The 21,986-nt window shown below is 44.1% G+C and overlaps 2 protein-coding genes across 2 annotated transcripts in view; both read right to left on the reverse strand.

The window, feature by feature from the left end:
* npc1 (Niemann-Pick disease, type C1) overlaps positions 1 to 10,126 on the reverse strand; it is a 34,015-nt gene extending 23,889 nt beyond the window's left edge. The window contains exons 1-8 of the mRNA XM_063219345.1: positions 9,987 to 10,126; positions 7,291 to 7,419; positions 6,929 to 7,035; positions 5,978 to 6,138; positions 5,570 to 5,737; positions 2,973 to 3,222; positions 2,605 to 2,687; positions 74 to 444 (exon numbers count right to left, since the gene is read on the reverse strand). Coding sequence (XP_063075415.1) covers positions 74 to 444; positions 2,605 to 2,687; positions 2,973 to 3,222; positions 5,570 to 5,737; positions 5,978 to 6,138; positions 6,929 to 7,035; positions 7,291 to 7,419; positions 9,987 to 10,061 — 1,344 coding nt within the window. The 5' untranslated portion in view covers positions 10,062 to 10,126. The remainder of the gene's footprint in view (positions 1 to 73; positions 445 to 2,604; positions 2,688 to 2,972; positions 3,223 to 5,569; positions 5,738 to 5,977; positions 6,139 to 6,928; positions 7,036 to 7,290; positions 7,420 to 9,986) is intronic.
* Positions 10,127 to 13,289: 3,163 nt separating this feature from the next.
* egfra (epidermal growth factor receptor a (erythroblastic leukemia viral (v-erb-b) oncogene homolog, avian)) overlaps positions 13,290 to 21,986 on the reverse strand; it is a 54,954-nt gene continuing 46,257 nt past the window's right edge. Inside the window, exons 22-28 of the mRNA XM_063219346.1 lie at positions 21,655 to 21,730; positions 21,026 to 21,172; positions 20,739 to 20,836; positions 20,008 to 20,175; positions 17,122 to 17,163; positions 16,298 to 16,391; positions 13,290 to 15,818 (exon numbers count right to left, since the gene is read on the reverse strand). Of these exons, the coding sequence (XP_063075416.1) occupies positions 15,367 to 15,818; positions 16,298 to 16,391; positions 17,122 to 17,163; positions 20,008 to 20,175; positions 20,739 to 20,836; positions 21,026 to 21,172; positions 21,655 to 21,730 (1,077 nt within the window). The 3' untranslated portion in view covers positions 13,290 to 15,366. The remainder of the gene's footprint in view (positions 15,819 to 16,297; positions 16,392 to 17,121; positions 17,164 to 20,007; positions 20,176 to 20,738; positions 20,837 to 21,025; positions 21,173 to 21,654; positions 21,731 to 21,986) is intronic.

Below are 21,986 nucleotides of genomic sequence, written 5' to 3' on the forward strand. Positions count from 1 at the left end.
CACAGACACAGACACAGACACAGACACAGACACAGACACAGACACAGACACAGACACAGACACAGACACAGACCTGGTGCAAGACATCCTTGCGTAGCGGGGCCCCGAAGGGCACGTCAGGCCCCGAGGTGGGCGAGAAGGGCTCGTCGGGCGCCAGGGTGGTGGTGATGATGAGCTGCTCGGTGCGGAAAAAGGGCCCGAAGTGGGTGTCGAAGTAGTCCTTGTCGCGGCGCGCCTGGCTGGCGGGCGAGGACCAGAGCTCCACGGGGTCGGTGGTGATCTGCATGTTGTAGAGGCCAGCCGAGCAGGCCGCCACCACCACCAGGGTCAGCAGCACCACCGGCAGCGGCCGCCGGGCGCACAGCGAGCCCCACCACGTGAACGCCACGCGCAGGGAGTTCTCGAAGCGCTCGCCCAGCGTGTCACAGCTCGACGCCACCGATGCTGCAGCATGGGAGACATGGGGAAAAGAGATGAGATGAGATGAGATAGGGAGTTAGATATATAGATAGATAGATTATTTATTTGTCCTTTCGGAAAATTGTTCTGTGCCATTTTCAGTGCATCTGATACAATTACAAAGACATTACAATAAACAAGAACACAATAGAAAAACACAACCCCCCCCCTCCCCTCCCTCTATAGGACAAGAACAAAGGGTGACAAAAAACCCAACATAAACACAGTAAAGTGCAGTACTCAGTACCAAAGTGCAATGTGCTATTCAGTCTAAGTTACAGTTGTCTTATTTAGCATGGATATACTAGTAGGTATAAATGATTGGCGGGCTCTGTTTGTCTTAAATGAAGGCATCCTAAACCTCCTACCTGAGGGCAACAACTCATATGCTTGCTGTAAGGGGTGTGAGAGATCCTCCCATATAGTATTAGCCTTCTTTACCACCCTTGCTTCAACAGTCATGGCCATGCTATTTAGTGGCTGGCAAGCAATCTTGCTGGCCATGTTGATTATCTTATGCAGCTTATTTTTATTAACAACAGACAGGGAGAAGTACCAGGCCACAGAACAGAAACATAAAATTCTCTCAAGAAAAGAATGGTAAAAACCCGCATCATATCCCTATCCACTTTAAATTGTCTTAGCTTTCGCATGAAGTACAGTCTGATGATGATAAGGGGTAGAGATAAGAGGAGATACTATGTCACTACTAAGTCACTAAAAGTGGACTTCACATGGAGAGAGAAAACCTGGAAGACCAAAAACAAAAAAAACCAAGGCATCGCACAATAACACCTGAAATTGCCAAAAACCACCTTACTCTTGAGAAGTGCAGCACCAAGCTATGGATAGGCAAAAGTGCAGACAGTTGGTAGGGACCTTGTATCCCACAGGGGACGAAGAGGATTAAGTAAGTAATTAAGTAAGTAAGTAAGTAAGTAAGTAAGTAAGTAAGTTTCAGTAAGTAAGTAAGTAAGTCTTATATGGGACATTCTGGAGACAGGAACTTTCAGGAGAACATTGCTGTGGAGCTAGACAACGAGCAGAATAGCTGTAACTGGATTATAAAAAGGTGATAAGAAGCAGCACCAGTGATCTTATCAAATGGGTCAAATATGTATAGGTAAGCCTCAAAGTTGACGTACGATAGTGGTTAATTATTACTCTATAGTAGATATAATGTATATCTCTAGAGTAAAATACTCTAGAAACAGTCAAAAAGTTTTTACTTGTATAATACAAGTGAAAACTTCTTGCTATACAGGTATGTCTCTAGAGTAATAATTAACCACATTGTACTTCATCTTGCTAAAAAGAAAGTAAAACAAGAGAATACACATCACTTCCATCATCATTCTACCTCCAGATGCTGGTCAGTTTGTAGACCATGAAGATAACAACATTAGTCTGAGTAGACCCAAGGCATGATATCACCCAACCAATAGATCGGACAAGCTACTCAAGAGAAGTTTAAAAGGTACACTGTGTGCACTCTGCTACCCATTCACTAATATTACCTTTTTTCATGAATACTTACCACCACCATCAAATTCTAAGTATTCATTATGACTGGAAAAATTGCACTTTTCATACGTGAAAACGGGGATCTTTGGAATTTCCAGAAATAGCCATTTTTAGCAACAAAAATGACTGTACTTGGGCCATACTAGAAAATATTAGTTTATTACTTAGTAAACTTCCATGAAAAGATCAAATTTGGCAATTGGCAACCCAGTTTTCAATGAGCAGCATAGCTGCAGTACCTTTTTTTGGCCATTTCCTGAACAGTGTACCTTTAACAGTGTTATTGAGGTGAAGCGCCAAAACAAACCCTAACAGAGGACAGACAGGGTGTAGGGAGGTCCTTTCCCATGGGGGCAGTTCCAGGCCCTACTTAGTGGTCTGTGATGGAGTGGAATGGTAAAGGAATGCGCCCAAAATGGGGGTGGGGGTTCAGAGAGGTCTCCTTGTCTTGAGAGGTCCTTCATGTAGAGCAGACATATAGTCCATGGCCACATTGCAATAATAACAGTGTAATAGCAACAACCAAAGTAATAAAAACACAATATTCAGGGTTATAACACACCAATCATGGAACAGGCGGTAAAAGAAGGTAAAGGTTAAAAGAAAGAAATGATTACTTACATAAATCCTTGCCATCATTGCCGAGGGAAGGACCAACGTTGCTGCCAAGGATGGGGGCATACTCTGACATAACTGTCTTTTTCCTAAAAAACAAAAAAAAGTGTGACTGTGTGACTGTGTGACTGTCTGCGTGACTGTCTGCGTGACTGTCTGCGTGACTGTCTGCGTGACTGTCTGCGTGACTGTCTGCGTGACTGTCTGCGTGACTGTCTGCGTGACTGTCTGCGTGACTGTGTCTGTGTGACTGTGTCTGCGTGACTGTCTGCGTGACTGTGTCTGTGTGACTGTGTCTGTGTGACTGTGTCTGTGTGACTGTGTCTGTGCATTCACATCACAAACAACAACAACAACGGCACCATGAAACGCACCTATAGCACCAGACTCCAACCACGGCTGCGATGAGGATGAGCAGGAACAGCGTGTAGGAGATGCCCATGATGACGTTCATGGCGTCCATGCCAAAGATGAGCCAAGGCTGGGGCTGAGGCGGGGGCACGGGGCTTGGCCCGCAGGTGGCGCTGCAGTCCTGGCAGGAGCAAGGGCCCGAGCCGTCGTCCAGGCCCTCGTCGCAGCCCCACGTGTGGTTGTTCATGGGCTGCATGCCCGCGGTGGAGTTGTCTGTTGGACAGAGGAAAAGGCCAGAGGGGGTATACTAAGAAGCTAGTTCAGGAGTAAAGCAGGTTAAGTTAACACATTGAATACCGGCGGTGCTCACGGAATTATGTCGTAGAATACCAGCGTTCTAAGCCCTTTTTTGACGTTTTTTGTAGACTCACAGCGTATTATGTGATAGGGCCACTGAAATATGTTATGACTCGTTTGAAAGTGGAGACGCTGCCCTCTTAGTAGGTGAAAACTGTGTGTCTCTACGAGCTTTTATTGCCGAGTAAACCCACGCTAAACCGAAGCGGGTATCCATGGAATTCAGCTACAATCAGAGATATTGAGGTTTTTGTGAAGGGTGCGCTTCCTCAGAATGTGACGAGTTCGAAAGGGGACGAGTTGGTTTTAATCACAATTTGGTGCAAGGTTAGCTCTGACACGCATCTTCCTGCTCGTCAAAACACACCTCCTGCTCGATATCACTACGACACCGGCAATCAATGCCCTTCGAAATCCACGTTTTTCACACAGACTGAACACAAACTCTTTGCACACATGCAGAAGGTCAACATTTGCTAAAATAGTTCCCGATGACTCCCGAAATAATAGCCCAACATTGACAACAAATCCCAATGATATGATGCTTAGATGTAGCCCATCCGATCCATATGTAGCCATCTATGCTAGCTTCTGGCTTTTCACATACAGGAAGACAGTTCAACATGGGGGTGAATAATCAAATAAACTTATCTGGTTGGCGATCAAACTTCCAAATCGGAGCGCATTACTCCAATTACAATTCGGGTGCCATTTTGATCCAATGATCTGGTAAAGGTCTAGGTAGCAAGCTCAGAAAGTTCAAGATACTCCTGGCACGGTATACAATGGTCTCTGTGTTTACCTATTGTGTGAAATCAGACACAATACACGCTACCGATCGTACTAGGGAAACAACAACATAGCACGATTCACGAATACGGCAGCACACCTCCTGCTCTGTCACACTACGACACCGGCAATCGATGCCCTTTGAAATCCCCGTTTTTCACGTGGACTGAACACAAACTCTTTGCACACATGCAGAGGGTGAGACATTTGGTAAAATAGCTCCCGATGACTCCCGAAATAATTGCCCAACATTGACAACAAATCCAAATGATATGATGCTTATATGTAGCCTAGCCCATCCGATCCATATGATATGTAGCCATGCTAGCTTCTGGCTTCTCACATACAGGAAGACACAGAAACTTTGGCGATCAAACGTCCAAATCGGAGCGCATTACTCCAATCACATCTCGGGTGCCATTTGGATCCAATGATCTGGTAAAGGTCTAGCAAGTCCAGAAAGTTCAAGATACTCCAGGCACGATATACAATGGTGTTTACCTATTGCGTGAAGTCAGAGACAACACATGCTACAGTGACCGTACTAGGGAAATCAATGCAGGCAGCGCGATAGGCGACATGGGTTGGCATCCAGACATCTTGGTAAGTTAAATTAAAATATCCAAATCATAACACTCAAACATCATAACAATCAAACAACTTTTGACTGCAAATGTTGTCATTTATGTCCATCACAGAGCTACCAAAATCACATATATTGTCCATTGAAGGGTGTAGATTCAAAATATGATATTTAAATGCAAAAACGTATTTTTACCTTTTGGTATACAACGCATGGGCGTGAAAAACGCATTATTACGTCGTCGGTACTCAATGTGTTAAGAGGTAAATCATCTAATAGAAGAGCCTGGAGTCCTCATTTTCTTAAGAAGAAAATGAGGACTACAGGCTTTTCTATTGGTGGCGATCGTGTGTGTGTGTGTGTGTGTGTGTGTGTGTGTGTGTGTGTGTGTGTGTGTGTGTGTGTGTGTGTGTGTGTTTTTTGTACTTTTATCTATCTCAACGAAGGTCAATGTCAACTCGAAATGAATTGGTCAGGGGTTATCAGCACAAGTCAAGAGTCACAAAGCCTGTAGTGATTAACCAAGTTTCAGGGTTGAAGGGGGGAAAAGTATACGCGGGAGCTCAAGTTAGTGCATGTGAAGTGTTCAGCCAAACATCAGACTCTCTATTCAGGCATTAGGTACACTACTTCAGGGTTTAGTCTCATCGACAATCGATGGGACTTTATCTGTAACTATCTGATTAACTTTGGCTTTCAGCTTGCATCACACGGACCCCGGATGACAAAGAAAGGGTTCCTGACAGCACACAAAATAATGGACTGCATCTCCGTCAACTTTGATTAACGCATTGATAACAGCCCGAGTCAATGCAAATGATAAGCAAACAAAGTATGGCGGCTGAAAACGGTTGCATGCTGGTTAGGTTGAGGCAGCTGTCCCCTCCTTACCTGAGAAGATTGGATCAATTTCAAAAGGTGTCTGGCCATTGTTGATGTCAAACATGTACTCAATCCAGTTGGTGGGGGTGCACTCGCTGGCAGTCTTGCCACACAGGATAGACAGGGCATTCACATTGCTGGAGGGGGCCTGCACGTCCTTACAAGCGTTGTACATTGCTGAAAAGATTGGGGAGAGACCAAAATGTTACATGTTTGAGTTGTCTGGACAAAGCAAAGAGGAAAAGTGAAAATGGACGCAAAAGGATGTTGTTGTTGTCATTACTATTGCCATTATTATTATTGTTGTTGTTGTTTTTATTATAAGGACTGGATTTTTCATGGTTTTTATCTCCAAGACATTCAGTTTTTAAAGCAGACAAATGACGGACTGGTTAAAAAGTACAGGTCTACTCTCACCATTGGCGAAGGATTGGCCGATGTAGTAGCTGACCGTCAGCACATTTTGGGTCCCATTTTGGTAATCAGAAAACGCTGTGGCCTTAAGAAAATCACTCTGTCTTGGACTGCACGTAAGCTCGCAGAAGAGGTTCATCAGGTTCTTGTAACATGCCGGGCACCTGAGAAACACACATACATACACACACAAAATTACAAAAACGCTTTCATACAGATACCTGAAAAAACTGCTAGGCAATGTAGTTTTGTAGTTTCTGTTTTACTGTCTTTTAATGTCTTGGTGGTTTTGTCTTTTGTCTTTGTGTTTTTAACTTTGGCCTGGAGGAGGGACTGTACTGTAATTCAATGGGACCTTCCTGGTTAATCAAAATCAGTCTAGGTGACACAAAGCCACAATAGCAGGTCGGTGTCCTAATTGTGTGTGTGATGCTCATGTGAAAGTGCACAAAACAACTCAATAAAAGGCCACAAAAACCTTGATTGCTTAATGTTTTGATTGTCTTGTAAAAAAATAAAATAGCAAACAAACAGACACTGTTCAAAATGAAACTGCAAACCTAAAGGCACCAAACAAGTAAACAACCAGTTAAAGGGGAAATTTCTTCCTACACAGACTGAACACATCATTTTTCATACAGTGTTTACCCTGAGTGGCATGCCTATCAGTGTTCATGGAACGCAGGGGTGTTGAGCCCATGTCTTGAGGGCCTTGAGGCTGTCTTATCCCCCCCGATGTAATTTCAATGTTATGCAGTGCTACTTAAGTCAAGTGGGAATACATGGGTTCTAATTTTTTGTTTTCTCCTGGCTGTGTGACACTAGCTGCGCACAACTCAATCTCTGATTGTTGGAAACCGTTGTCGGTCAAACAATTAGCTCACATGGTTGGCTGCCAGTGTCTTTCCCCTCTTCACAACATTGTGTTTATAAACAAAGTGAACCCATGTATACCTGGAGAGGAACTGCGACGGCACCTGTAGACTTCCCTTTAGTGTCTTCAGCTGTTGAACATCACAGCACACTGCCCTGTTGCCATAGTCCAAACCTGGACACAAGTCCTACACAAGTAAATAAAAAAGACAGAGTTATATTTATCCCGCAAAGTCCCTTGACACATGAAGTTCCCCTTTTTTGGCCACTGCTTTGCGTCACAGTTACTTAGGCTGGCTGAGAATGAAAATGCCCAGTCAGGAAAGACGAGTAAAGGCCATTTGTGCAGAAAGAACATTGTGTACAATACATAGTCAGACTCTCTTCAAGCGTATGTCCTCCCATAAAATGTACTGGATTGTTGTTGACAGGCGTGTTCTCACCTTAAGGAGTTGGTGCCCGTCCTCTGGCAGGGGAATGGCAGGCCCTGTGTAGTTGCAGTTGAGCTTCTTTTCGGGGACATTTGGGGAATCGCCGCATTCGCCATACCACACACAGCTCTGTGCCCGCACCTGAGGGGAAGGGCAGGAAATGAAAATGGGAAACCTCAGTCAGTTCGAGAGCAGAACACAGCTAAACAAAAAGAGCAAAGCTTGCATTTTTTTAAGCAAGCATACGTAACTGCTGGGAGCTCACAGTCACATGTAAAGCGAAAGTGTGTAAGAGAGGGCCATCAGAGATTCCCTCAGCACGTTATAGCTAAAGGCACCCATCTTGACAACAACTACCTACCACCTTCTTGACTAGGTGCCCTGAAAGATGAACATTTTGGATGTAGTTTGTCTGCAAGTACGCTGTTGAATGCAAGTTGATTCACCAAAATGTATACTTTTAGAATTTTCATATAATTTCTTCTGAAAATGCACAGAATAGCTTTTCCAGTGATCATAGTCACGTGCCTCTGATACCAACCAGCTAAAGAAAATTCTGCGGGAAACATTGGATATGGTGGTTATCCTTTCGGTGACCTGACATACTGATGGAAGAGGCCAGTATTACTAGATAGGCATTATTTTCATGTCATAGCCACCCAGCCAGCCTTGACCAAGTTGTAACAATCTGAAACTGCTCAAGGTCTGCCGCACACTTTTTTTTGACAATTCTTTTGCCTGCAAACAAATTGTAACGTTTCCACTGACCATGGTCTGACCACGCTTCCTGTCACCAAGTCCCTATAGAGCAAATGGTCTATGACATATTCAGAACACAGTCATGTGACATGTGCGCATGAGTCAAAAAATATATAGTCTTACACCTGCTAGACTATCCTTCCTCTTTCTATTTAGAGCCACATGTTTCGACTCTTTAGGATCCTTAAAAAGAACACGATGTAATACCAGTGACTGCGATTACTTCAGAGGTAGGCTACTCCTCCACAGCTGTACCAGTTAAATATATATATATGTTTATTTCACAGCTCTATCTCGCCATGTGACTGTGGTGCACACCTTTGACCAAAAGAATGCTGTTGACACAGCATCAGCTGATGTGGAGTATGATGGATATTTAATATGTTTGTATAGGTCTCCAAGTTCTGCTCCATGCTGGCCGCTGTAGGCCTACTGAGTGCATGTGTATCACACTGTTACACTGGGAAAGGCAACCACAACTGAATACCACGTTCAGTGAGGGAATGCTATTTCACAGGCCACAGCTAAAAACCACAAGATAAAACATTTGCCATTATTCCATGCATCGTATGGAATGCTTGGCTAAATCAAGAAATTACCTACAAATGGATAAAGTGTGACATTCTCACTTAGCATTACTGAATGGCCAAGAGTACACCTCTCGATTGAGGTATACTACCCAAAATAGATACAGAGACGGCTTGGCTGACTTTGCAAAACTACCATGTGACTGCAGCACCAGCCTGTTCACTCACACACACACACACACACACACACACACACACACACACACACACACACACACACACACACACACACACACACACACACACACACACACACACACACACACACACACACTTTATGCTCTGTTATAAATGTAGTATAAAAATGATGGAAATCTAAGCTTGCATACAACGAGCGGCACTGAATTACATCTCTGTTGCCAGCTGTCTGAGACATCCCTGACTCACCAACTCTCATGCACAATCTGAGCACCACAACCTAGGCTAGGAGCCTGCACAGTTCACACACATTCGTGGCATCCCATGACATGGTTGTCATAAACTCAGTTATTACTTGTGGGCTATGAGTAACTCACGGTTGATATTGCTTAAATAACAACCACTCGACAGTTTCAACTCTCGAGTTGCTATGAAACCTTGTTAGGCTACTTAAAAGGGGGGAAATGTAGCAGACTACGTGAACAAACTTGGTTTGATAGTAGCTGCCAGTGACGACGTTGGCCAGTGTTACATCATGATGTTCAGGCCCGAGGAGCATCGCAAGCTCTTTGAACTTCGCCACATTTGTGATGTTAATGGGAACAACCCCCGAAACCGGTCAGATTAATTTAGGAAAAATAAAAGCAGCTTTGCATTCTGTAGGCCTACTGATTATACAAATTTACCCGGCACTCATTAAACTCGGCTGTTTGACAACATTCACTTGGCTAGATAAATAATCACTCGACAAAACACTGTAATCATGAAATCAGAACAAATTCAGTCAACTCGCTTCCTTTGTAAACAACGACCTTTGCTATGATTATCGCACACGAAACAAACTACGCATAATGGCATAGATTGTTGTGCCTTGGTAAATCCTTTATCCCCATGACACACTTGTGGAGAATGCGGCATAGCCTGCTCGTACAACTTCAAGAACTTTCTGTGCGTTCCACGCCAGGGCGACTATTCAATTTTATAAAAACGAACAGCATCTAAATCAGACTTATGACCAGAAAACAAGCTGCAAAACACAGACATCGCTGATGTCGCGAATGGCCTAGCTAGCTGATGATCTATCTTTAAGCAAAACAGTGCATCATCCAAGTTATCGCGGTCTGTTGAGTGGTAGACAGTAGAACACAGTGTCCGCTGATAGCCTACTGCTGCGCGTAACATCTGATTCCAACATTATGAGTAATAATAGGGCGCACAACTTACCAACTGGTGTGTCCCTGCCAATACAATTATCAGTGAATAAAAAAGGAAGACGTGCTTTTCCACGGAAAGCCCCATGCCTTCCAAGAGGTAATTCGGCCAGGAGCTTACTCGGGATGGGCTGTCTCCAACTGTGTGTTGTCGGCGTTTTCTATTTCCTGTTATTTAATGTCTCGCCTTCTTCTGGTTGACTATGCATATAGCAGTCCACGGCTGCCCCCATCCGCATTGGAATATAAACTACAACCACTATGAAAAACAATCTCTTTGATCATTGTAAAACCTGTTTAGGTCAGTGGCAAGGGTCGAAGAGAAGGCACTGAAACAGCCAAAAGCAGATGAGCATCGCCTCGCCACTTTAAAGATGTAAGAGCATAGCATGCATGTTTTTTTTGTTTTTTTTTAAATAGGTAAGCTATAGCTGAAACCACAAGTTTACACACACTGTAGGGCTATAGACATATGTGAAGACACACAATCACATTTTTTCTCTCATTCTCTGACTTAAAATCAAATCAAACTTGAATTAATCAGGGCCTCTGACAGCTTTGGCTGAGCCCAGGACAAAGTCTCCTGAAAGCCCCCCAATACATAGGGGCCTACAATGTAATGAGAACCCAAAAATGGTCAGAACCAAAAAATGAGATGTTCCTTCAATATTTTCCCACACATTGTTGTTCATGATGCCATTTATTGTATGATGTGCACCAGTTCCTCCTGTGGCAAAACAACCTTATAACTTGATACTACCACCCCCATTTCTCAAGGTCGACATGGTGGTAGGGAGTAGAGAGCAGTGGTTTCAAAGTGGGGGACCCCTGGGGGGCCGTGAAGGGGTGCTAGGGGGGTCGCGGCAGACTGGAAGTATACCAAATAGTAGTAATAAGAATTTATTAATGTACACCAGAAAAAAAACAAAAATAAACGAAACATTATTTCCATTAGTAGAGATCTGCATTATAATAATCTACCAGTATTTCATCTCTGAATTCGGTACTTCATAAATCCCAATGGGGCTGACACACAGACTCAGACTATGGTTGTGAAAGAGTGCACAGAAAAAATAGTGTGGCACGGCCCGTCTCAGGGGGGCCTTGGCTGGAATCTGTCTGTATATGGGGGGCCTCGTCATGGTAAAGTTTGGGAACCCCTGGAGTAGAGTAGTTTAAGCCGTGAATCAGACTTTGTCCTGCACCTGAACCTGGGATGTGCACTATCATCTTCCTCAACTGAAGAAAGGTTTGTACCTTGTCCACTTTGTCAGTTGGGCAGAGGACTACATTTAGGTCTACATCGAAGGCTAAAAGAGATGTGAAATGTAGGATAGAGTCATGTGGAAAATGTTCAAACACCCTTGAGCTTCTTGCTTTGCAAGGCATTGGTACATGTCTTTTGCCATAGGCCTATGCCCTACCTTTGGTCTGATGCAATCGGACAAACAAGGTCAGGAGATCCCAGAGTCATTGTAACCCTCACAGTTGATTGTGTCAGTAGTAGGAAGCTGCCAGAAGAAACTGGTTGTTGGACAATTGAGTTTTTTTTTTAGTTTTTTTTTACATTTTATTTATATTTACAAGCCCCAACACAGAGACACTGGTGGCAAGCAAATATCAAGAGAACAGCAAGAAGGAAATGGGGGAAACGTTCCAATGATGAATGGCTAACTGACCAGATAAAAGGTTGAAACAGTTGTTATCTGTGATTTTTTTCTTTAAAAAAAAAAAATTGAAATGTAAACATCTCACCGGTAGATAAGTGTGACCGTCCGTCGAGCCATCTGTCTTCTCCATACATAACTGAACCATCATCCACGTGTCACATGACTTGTACACGCACAAGGTTTCTTTCCATCAACTATAAACCACAGAGCCCTGAATAACTTTCATGAATGACATGAAAACGGAGACAAGATATTTTGTGGCCAAAAAAGCAGGACATATTTTATTTGGCCAGTTTTGTTACGTGGAAAAAAAATGATAGATATCGGCAACTTCCTAGAACGGTGCAAGAACACAATGCGTGAACAAGACGGAAAACATAGAGGTTTAGACAGTTTCTATTGACTACTACAAGTCTGGGCTGCCTGGGCGGCTATATTAAATTACATTACACTTAGCTGGTGCTTTTATCCTAAGAAACGTACAATAATTTATAAGGTATTGGTTTCCCTGGAGCAATGTGTGGTTAGATACCTTGCTCAAGGGGCTCGTCAGCCATGGATGGAAGTGTAGGGAGAGGTAGGCCTATATAGGCCTCTGATCTTTAGACCATCTCCCTAACCATTAGGCAATGGCTATCCAAGACTATACTGGTAGGCATGTGTCTTTATGCTCTGTGAAGGCAGGCCATGCCCAGAAGGTGCTGTTTTGTGGTGACATACACTGTATTGCAAGCTGTTTTGGTTTCAACTTAGTATTCCCACCCTTGTCATTTCATGTAAATAGATATCTTATAAGAGGAAAAACTTCTCTGGCCTTTGATATTTAGGCCTACATGAGAAAGTGTATGGCTAATTACTGACTTACAACCTGTCAGTTACTGATTGGAAACAAACGAAAACCTTTCCATTGTTTTTCGTTAATGGGTGCTTATCCTAAGCCAATTCAAGTGGAAATCCTATCACACTATTTAGGAACCAGCCACACTCAAAACAATGCAAGGAACGTAATGACATTTGCAGGTCCGAACTAGGAAACAAAAACAGTGATCAGTTTTCCTCAAAGGACAAATTGTGGGTGACAAGCAGAGCTCTAAATTAACCTCTTTTAATCACCAGCCTAAATGGCTAGTAGATGTCAATCTTACATCTTACATACCCACCAATGAGTCAATGAGTGTGTTGCAATATGCGACCTTGCCTCCTCCACTTGCTTCTCGTCATGATGACATCACTGACAACAGCATTATATTTCAATATCTTGCAAAAGCTCAATTGTAGAGTCTTTTTCTCATTTGTAATTGGGATGGTGAATGAAAAACAGTCCCTCAAAAGTTGTTGTGGCTAGGCTGACAGCTGGGAAACTTTAGCGTTTTCTCCACGGAGGAGGGGCCAGGAGTCGGGACGAGGAGACAAGCGCAAGTGGAGGAGGCAAGGTCGCATATTAAAACGCACTCAATGTGGCTAGTAAGTCGGTCTTCCCATACCAGTAAAACTGAAATTTCACCAGCATTTGTCCAGTTGGCTGGTGTTAAATTGGAGCCCTGGTGACAAGTAAACCACAAAGTACAACTGCTCAAAATGGTCCCTTATCTAGAAACCACAAAGATGCTGAGGTGGTGATATGTGTGATATGACACAACAAAAAGTTGATACAAAACATTATGCTTTATTTTATTTTTTCACTTTTGAAATGAATAATTACAGCTCAGTTCAGTTCAGTTCCATAGACGCTGATGAAGTTGATTATAGTCCTTGGTTTCAGCTTCGGTAGGCAGTTGTTTATGATAGGATAAAACCAGGTAGTATTGAAACGCTAGGATGCTTGACTCTCAACTCAACAATGTGCACCACATCCTTTCTCGTTTCACACTCGTTTGAATCTGATATGACTCATTTCAACACAAACAAAAACAAATCTGTTGTGAGTTCAATACTGGCTTTGGATATGAAAAAGTGAATAAAAGGAAGTACACATACTGTTAATAACCCTGTACAATGTTTTACGTTTGAATGAGTGGCATACAAGAGAAGTGTTTTTATATATTTGCCAAGTCTCCAGCATTAGACAAACACTTTTGTTTCATATACTACAAGTACCATGGGTATGTGGGTGTTTGGGTACATGACATTCAAGAAGTAGGCTACCTATTTAGAGCTGTCTATTAACAGTCTATTAACTGTCTATAACTTTTCACAAACGTACCAATAACAAAGAAAATCTTTCCACTGTATATAAAAAATGACCATGTTTGTTTAGTATGATTCACAGTAAAGAAATATCTACCAGGATTTATATGGAGGTTCCCTTAACTTGCATAATGTCTGGATATTCAAAGCACTGACTATATCTGTGCCAGACTTTGCAGAAGTTAATGCTTCACTAATGTTCATTGACACAATGTGCTCAACAATACTTATTAAGAATAGTTCGCAATTCAGCACAGTGATCCATTACATCAGTTAAGGGACCTTCCAATGATGGATTCTGAGCAAAAGTATTAGGCACTTGATCTGAGCTGATTCACTTGCTGTGTAGTGTATATTTTTTTATATTTAAATAGTTTCTTTGTGTGTCATCGGAATCTGTTTTCAGTTTTGCATTTTCCAGTCAGGTACTGATGCATCATTATAATACACAAGTAACAGACTGTATAGAAGGTTGAAAGCTACTGACCATCAAATTGAACCAGGGGAGAAGAGTGCAACATGGAATTACATGAGGAAATGGACATTACATGGGCCATTTCTCAATGTTATACTAAGCACACTTGGAAGTGTGTCAGCCTAATAATTAGTTATGTCCAGTGATTGGATACTCTTTGGTGAACTCTGCAGAGTATCGAGTCACTGGGCATGACTACTTAGGCTGACACACTTCCAAGTGTGGTAACTAGAACATTGAGAAATGGTGATATCAAGACAACCTGAATTCAACAGTTGCAGGGTCATCAAAATTCTTGACAGAAAACTGCCTACTTCGTATCCTGAAAAAAAAAACCCTATACAAGTATAATACAAGTATAATACAAGTAAATTGTTTGCATCTAACATCAATTCATTTCTGGTGGGCTTTGCCCACTGCTTGTTGTGTTTTTTTATGAGTAAAGACTACTCATGTCATTTTTGTTATACATAACAGCATTTTCACTAGTGCCTAAACTTTTGCAGTCTCTATATATTTTTTCAACAGATTCTAGTCATAAGGGGTCCATCAGGATGGCCAATGAGCAACACAGTGTACATTTATTTATATCACAATGTCCTAGATATGTTTCTCAATTATGTGCAGCTACAAAATATTTTGTCATAGTTCTTTGGGTGCTGGAGATTCTCTCTCTCTGAAAATCATGACCAGACCGTCAGCATCCTGGTACAGAAGTTCATGGTCTTGGTGTGTGGGTAGAGAAAAGTTCACTGGTTCACAGAAGCAATTAATCAGCATTCGGCGAGAGAGAGAGAGAGAGAGAGAGAGAGAGAGAGAGAGAGAGAGAGAGAGAGAGAGAGAGAGAGAGAAGTGTGGCTTCCAACTCCTTCACAAAGTCTGGTATTTAAAAAAAAACCACCACGTGTCAGCGTCCGAGTCCAAGCAGGCCCTGGACAAACACCAGTATTATGTCCAAGACCAAGCTGTCTGTCTCCCACAGGATCCGGGAAGCGAGCCACATCAGTCATAGTCACAGCCCTCACCCCATGCATCCATGAGAGAGGAAGGGGGGGGGGGTGCTAGTGTACCTCCAGGGGACCCGCCAGGCCCAGGTACTCCACATTCTCCGCTGCAGGGAGATGCCCGTTCAGCTTAGGCTTGGACACCAGCGGGCAGAAGTCCTGCTGGTAGTCCGGGTTGTCCATGCTGTTCTGAGGGTTGAACTGCGTCCTCCCCACCCCGAGTGCACTGGCGTCACTTGACGAGAGAGTGAACAGGCCGTTCTGCTGAGACGTGTTCAGGTACTCTGGGCCTGTGGTTGTGCCTGTGCCAGCAGCAGCACCTGCTGCTCCAGCAGCAGCGGCAGCAGTGGCGCCACCCGATGGTCCGGCTGGTTCTTTGAAGCAGTTGAGATATTCCTCTTCCGTCTCGTCAAGGGCCTCTGTGGAGAGGATTTTGCGAGGCGGCCCTGGGTGCTGGTAGTTGGGGTTGGCCATGTCTGACGCGTTGCAGCCATTCTGATTGACATATTCTGAAACACAGTTGAAAATGCTGCATGAGGCAAGGGGCTTTGGCATAAAATCTCACACCAACAAAATGACTTGCCAATGACTCTTCATCAAAGTGCTGTTTTCATTTGAAATATAATAAAATATCATTCCTTTTTATCAAACTTCAAAAACATCTTTTATTTTTTTTGAAAAATGTAAATGGTAATAGCCTCCACACAGTTCAATGTAACTTGCGGCTCATCACAGTATTTAACTATCACAAATGTCCACTAGAGGCCCCTGTCTCACAAAAAAAGGCAGTCAGCAGAGGGATCACAAAATCAAATCAAACACATTTCAGTGCCAAACTAATTCACTAATATGGGTCGAGAGTTGAGAGCACAGCTCAAAGACAGCTCCTCCTTGTGCAATGCATTCCTGTGCAGTGGTGACCTCAGCACAGAGACACCTGGTTTGGCTGGGGGAGTGACGTCACGTCACTCACACATACGGTACATACCAGGAGCTGGCTGGAAGTCTCCGTCGAGAAACTGGTCTGTGGGGTCAGGTATATAACGCAACACGATGCTGTTCTCCCTGACTGGCACAGCACTCTGCAGAGAGAGAGAGAGAGAGAAATCACACGGCCACCATGAGTAAGCTCCAGTCAGCTGCCTACTCACCCTCATGATATGACGGACTGAAACACTCTTGGAAAATGTAAAACACTGAAACTGCATTGTGCAAGAGATGCATACCACTGTGATGTGATTATGGTAGCGGGTGTTGAATGATTATGGTAGCTGGTGTTGAGTCAGTGGTGAATAAAAGGTTAATGGCTTCCTGCTCGTAACAGTATGTGAGAGCACCTTGAAGGCCCTAACGAAAACTCCACCACCTATGTACTCTCGGTGGCATAAGAGTCAGTGTATCTTTTTCCTTTCATTCTTTCTTTCATGTAAATAATACTATTTATAGTAATATGTATTGTTTTAAGTGCAGTATCACCATACAACCTGGTCTCAAAACACTGTAAAACATAAAATGAAATAAAATAAAATAATAAAAAACTAATTATAGCCTACATATAATAAAAGATAATAATGAGGAAAATAAAAAGGATGGGGAAATTAATCAAAAAGTATGGTAATCAAAGTGAGCTAAATAATTTTTAAAAAGCATGGGAAAAAAATGGAACAGCAACAGCAAAAGAAAAGATACAGGAACCTAAGACAAAATGATCAACAACAATCAGACCAATGTGGCCGACACGGCCGCCTAACAATGCGTGCTAGTTCCTGTGAGGCAGGGGTGTCTTTTGCAGTTCTGTCACGGTCCACTTACCCCATTCCTGTTGTGGCACGTCTCGATGCTGCTGTTCATGCTCTGTGACAGGGGAGACAGGTAGGGTCATGTTAGCATGCTGCTGTTAAGCTCTGCACATCAATGTGCTCTGTGTTCAGCCCAGTACAGTGTAAACACACCTCATGACAGGGGAGTTAATAGCACACATAGCTTCAGCTTCGTCTCACAGAAAACTCAGAGGAATGTTTTGGGGGTGGTGGTGGGTTATTTACTGTAGACTAGAGAATGGCTGGCGTCACGAAAAAAACATACAGTATGCCAGATAGTTCCTCAGATACAGTGAGGTACATAGATGTATGTCTTTCCTTAGAAACTGGAGGAATACATGGGTTAGAAAAGTTGTGGTAAAATATGTTCCTTTGCTCTGCCGTTCTTCAAGCGAGGGCAGGGCGACTTATTGCTTTTGTTGGCTTGCACCACCACTCGTACGTGCATGCTTCCACATTTGAAAAACACAATCCACACCCGAAACAACCTCCTTCCTCAAAGGCAGCAATAGGAGCTAGCTTTTTTGACACCCCCTTGACATCATAAGCCTCCTAACGCCCCCCTGACATCATCATAAGCACACCAACGCCCCCCTTAGTACTGAAAAAATATATATAAACTAATGCCCCCAATGGGCACCAATCCCTGCCCCCACTGAGCCTTATCCTTCTCAACATCGCGCCTGGGGGGCTGTAGCGCCCCCGTTGAGAAACACTAGGCTAAAGCAACAACAAGCACAAGACCAGGATCAGGAGCAGTGCGGAAACAGGAGCGCGAGTATGAACATACTCAGAGTCAGTAGCAAGCGGAGGAGGAGAAGAGAGGGAACAGGAGCCGACACAGGCATGTAAGAGCAGTTGGAGGAATTGCAGGACCAGGAGAAGTAAGAAGAGCAGGCAAAAGAACAGGAGAAAGGAAGAGGAGGGAGAGAGAAAGAGCAAACATACTCAGAGTCAGTAGCAGGAGGAGAAGAGGAGAGGGATCAGGAGCAGACACAACCACCAGGAGAAGCAAGAAGAGCAGGCGCAAGATGTAAGAAGTGAGGAAGAAGAGGAAGAAGAGGGAGAACAGGAGTGGTTGTAGGAGTAGCAGAGCAGGAGCAGAAGGAACAGAAGAGGAGGTAAGGAGGGTTAGGGCAGGAGCAGTAGGGCAGGAGCAGAGCAGGAGGAACAGTAGGAGTAGAAACAGGAGCAGTAGGGCAGGAGCAGGAGGAACAGTAGGAGTAGAAACAGGAGCAGTAGGGCAGGAGCGCTTGGAGGAGCAGGAGGAGTAGGAGCCAACCATCCCTCCAAACAGACAGAGCGGCCGGCCGGCGCTTCCAGAAGTGAGTTAAACAAGCTGAAAAGGCTGCCGTCTGTCAGGAGCTCTCCAGCCTTAAATGGCCATATCGCAGTGACAGCGTTATATAATTTGGCTCTCTCCCCCCGTTTTTTTCTCCCCCTTCTACGAGCTGTGCTGCAGTGTCTGCCAAGAACGAGAGAGAACGTCAGAAAAAGAAAAAAAGAGAAGAAAAGAAAATGGTAAGAAAAGGAAAAGAAAAATGAAAAAGAAAAGAGGGCCTGCGAAGGCAATCAAAGTTGAAAGGTGGCAGTGTTCTCCCGCACTCAGCATCGGGCAAGTGGCCAGTGCAGGAGAGGGGAGAGGACTCACGGCCCTGTAAGCCCTTTCGCAGACACGCGCGCTTCTCTCCCATCAAAACAGCCATTAATCAGGGGGCACCTGGGAGGAAGTGTGGGCGTCGGCTGGAACCAGCGCAGAGAGCTGAGCGGATCCGAACCGCTTTTTTTTTTGGAAACGCATCACATCACAACAGGAAGTGGCCAACTATCGGGGCCAGGAGCAGGGGGAAGTAAAGCCAGGTATTCTGATACGCACACAACACACCTCAGCGACATACTGTAAAGTGCTCTCTACTTTGAGGTGGTGTTGTCAAGATGCTTACGCTGCAGTAGAGCTATCCAGGAATCATGTTTTGTGGTTTTCCGCAGGTAAGATAACATGGGACTGGTAGATCAGAAAAACATCAGTGGCTCGCGTTTATTTGTCTGGATAAACCTGGATGTTTTTTGTAAATGAGGCAGAGTTCTAAATTAACACCAGCCAACTGGCCAAATGCTGGTGAAATTTCAGTTTGACTTGTAGAAAAGACCAATTTACTAGCCAGTTTGACCCATTAGTCAGTGTGTATTTGGCTACTGAGAGTAACATCTACCAGCCATTTTGGCTGGTGATGAAAGAAGTTCATTTAAGGCCCTGAAATGGGGGTATGTGTGGTATAGCTCTGCTGATGGTATACAGTAGTTAGGCCACTTGTGGTATACTGTACTGTACATAACCTAATTGCATTTAGGTCACAATGGCTTAGGCATTATGTGGACAAGCTGAGTCCTGTCCATTTTTGTTACTATTTTGTAATTGGAATATTTTGTACTGTGACAGGAAGCTTGACTCATCTAGCTACCAGTCACCACCATGGCTTTGGTTATTTCATTAGCTTAACAAGCTGAGTACCGTAAGTGTACAGTTTCTTCAGAATACAAGATCTTCATCTTGATAAAATATTTCAATTGTTGGGAGTGCTGTGGCGTAGCACGCTTAAGACTCGGACCATAAATGGCCTTGCATGACCCAGGTTTGAATCCAGCCTGGTCCCAAGCCTATCATGTCTCTCTCCAGCCCTTTATCGTGTCTCTTCTCACACCGTCCTGTCATAATAAAGGTCCAAAAAAACACTTTGAAAAAAATACTTCAATGGCACTGATAGAACCAGATGATGGATGACACCGGTCAAGACTACAATTTTGAAACAAATTTCCCCAGATCATTTCCCTGATCCATGCTGGGCTCTATCCTCAGCCAAGCCAGCAGCAGACTCACCACAGACTGCAGGAGCTGAGTTCGTGATGTGCAGGGGCTGCTGAAGAAGTTGTGGTTGGGCACCAGGTACTCGTCTGCATCCACGGCGTCCTCCATGTCTACGCCGCTGATCAGGCTGCGGTAGTATTTCCCATCGCTGGGACTGGGTAGATGCATCCGATCGTCACCCTGGAACAAAAAGGAAATTCCAGTGACTAACAGTTTGTAATATAATGTTATGTTGTTGTTATTATTATTACAGTTTTCTGTTGGGGTGGGGTGGAGAGGTTGGGAGGTGTGGGGGTGTGTAGCAGTGTGGGTGAACAGGAAATTTACAGTTAAGGGTCAAGTATGGGGTTGTGTGCCTCGACAAGAAGTTGCTACGTTTCGACGTCATGAATTACACAGAGGCTGGACAGCTGGAATGTTATTAAAACCATAAAGGGTGAAAGGTCAGGAAGAGTTAGGAAGGGGGTTACACAGGGGGAGGAGGAAGAGGAGGAGGATGAGGAAGAGGGGGAGGAGGGAGAGGAGGAGGATGAAGAGGAGGAGGAGGAGAAGGAGGAGGAAGAGGAGGAGGAGTAGGAGAAGTAGGAGGATGAAGAAGAGGAGGAGGAGGACATGAGTCTCCCACGATGCCCATGCTCGTTCTGACCAGCCAGGCAGCTGCCTGTGAACAACTCCAATAATGTGGTGGGGGGTGCGGTAGAGTAGTAATGTGCTGTATAATTGCGGGGCCACCTCTCCCTCACCTGAATGACCAGGTAGCGTGAAGGGTCCCGGGCCATCTTGGTGAACTCGGCGATGAGCTCTCGGAAGCGTGGCCTGCTGTCAGCATCAATCATCCAGCCTGCAAAGGCACAGAGCGGACAGAGGGCGTGATGAATGAACGGCAGAGATGGGGAAGGAGAGAGGGAGAGAGAGAGAGAGAGAGAGAGAGAGAGACAGAGACAGAGACAGAGAGAGAGGGCAAGGGTGACACTTGCTGTAACTCATGCAAGAAAGGAACCCTGGAGAGGGGGACTCTTGTGTCTCTCACATTTCACCATGATCATGTAGACGTCGATTGTGCAGATGGGGGGCTGGGGCAGCCTCTCCCCCTTCTCCAGCACGCTGGCTATCTCGCTGGCTGGTATGCCGTCGTAGGGCTTCGTCCCGAAGGTCATCAGCTCCCACACAGTCACACCTGCAAAAACACAAAACAGACGAACAGCAGCATTGTTACTTTCAACAGTAGCAGAATACCCATAAAAGGGGACTTGCCATATGAGTGATTTGTTCATTGTTTTTATGTGTATATTCATATGTTCATTTTGATGGCTTTACTTCATTATTTTATTTTATTCTATTTAATTGTGTTATGTTTTGTTTTGTTTTGTTTTGTTTTGTTTTGTTTTGTTTTGTTTTGTTTTGTTTTGTTTTGTTTTGTTTTGTTTTGTTTTGTTTTATTTTATTTTATTTTTTAATGTTTTATGTCCTGTCAGGGACTACAGATGTAGATTAGTCTAAGGTTAACTCTGGCACAATGCATTGTAATTGTACATGGTCCCATTAATAATATAAATTGAATTGAATGGAATTTAATTGAATTGAATTGAATTGAATTGAATTGAATTGAATTGAATTGAATAAATCAAATGGACAGTACAGACACTAGCGGTAACCTACCGTAACTCCAAACATCACTTTGGTGGGTGTACGTCCGATGAAGTATAGACTCCAGGGCCATCCATTTTATGGGGACCTGTGGAGGCATGTACAATTTCAGACATTAGTGTGTGTGTGTCTGTGTGTGTGTGTGTGTGTGTGTGTGTGTGTGTGTGTGTGTGTGTGTGTGTGTGTGTGTGTGTGTGACTACGCGTGTGCGCGGGTGTGTGTGTGTTTGTGTGTGTGTGTGTGTGTGTGTGTGTGTGTGTGTGTGTGTGTGTGTGTGTGTGTGTGTGTGTGTGTGTGTGTGTGTGTGTGTGTGCGCGTGCGTGCGTGCGTGCGCGCGGGTGTGT

The sequence above is a fragment of the Engraulis encrasicolus genome, chromosome 16 (assembly GCF_034702125.1).
Source record: "Engraulis encrasicolus isolate BLACKSEA-1 chromosome 16, IST_EnEncr_1.0, whole genome shotgun sequence".
NCBI classification, from domain to species: Eukaryota; Metazoa; Chordata; class Actinopteri; order Clupeiformes; family Engraulidae; genus Engraulis; species Engraulis encrasicolus.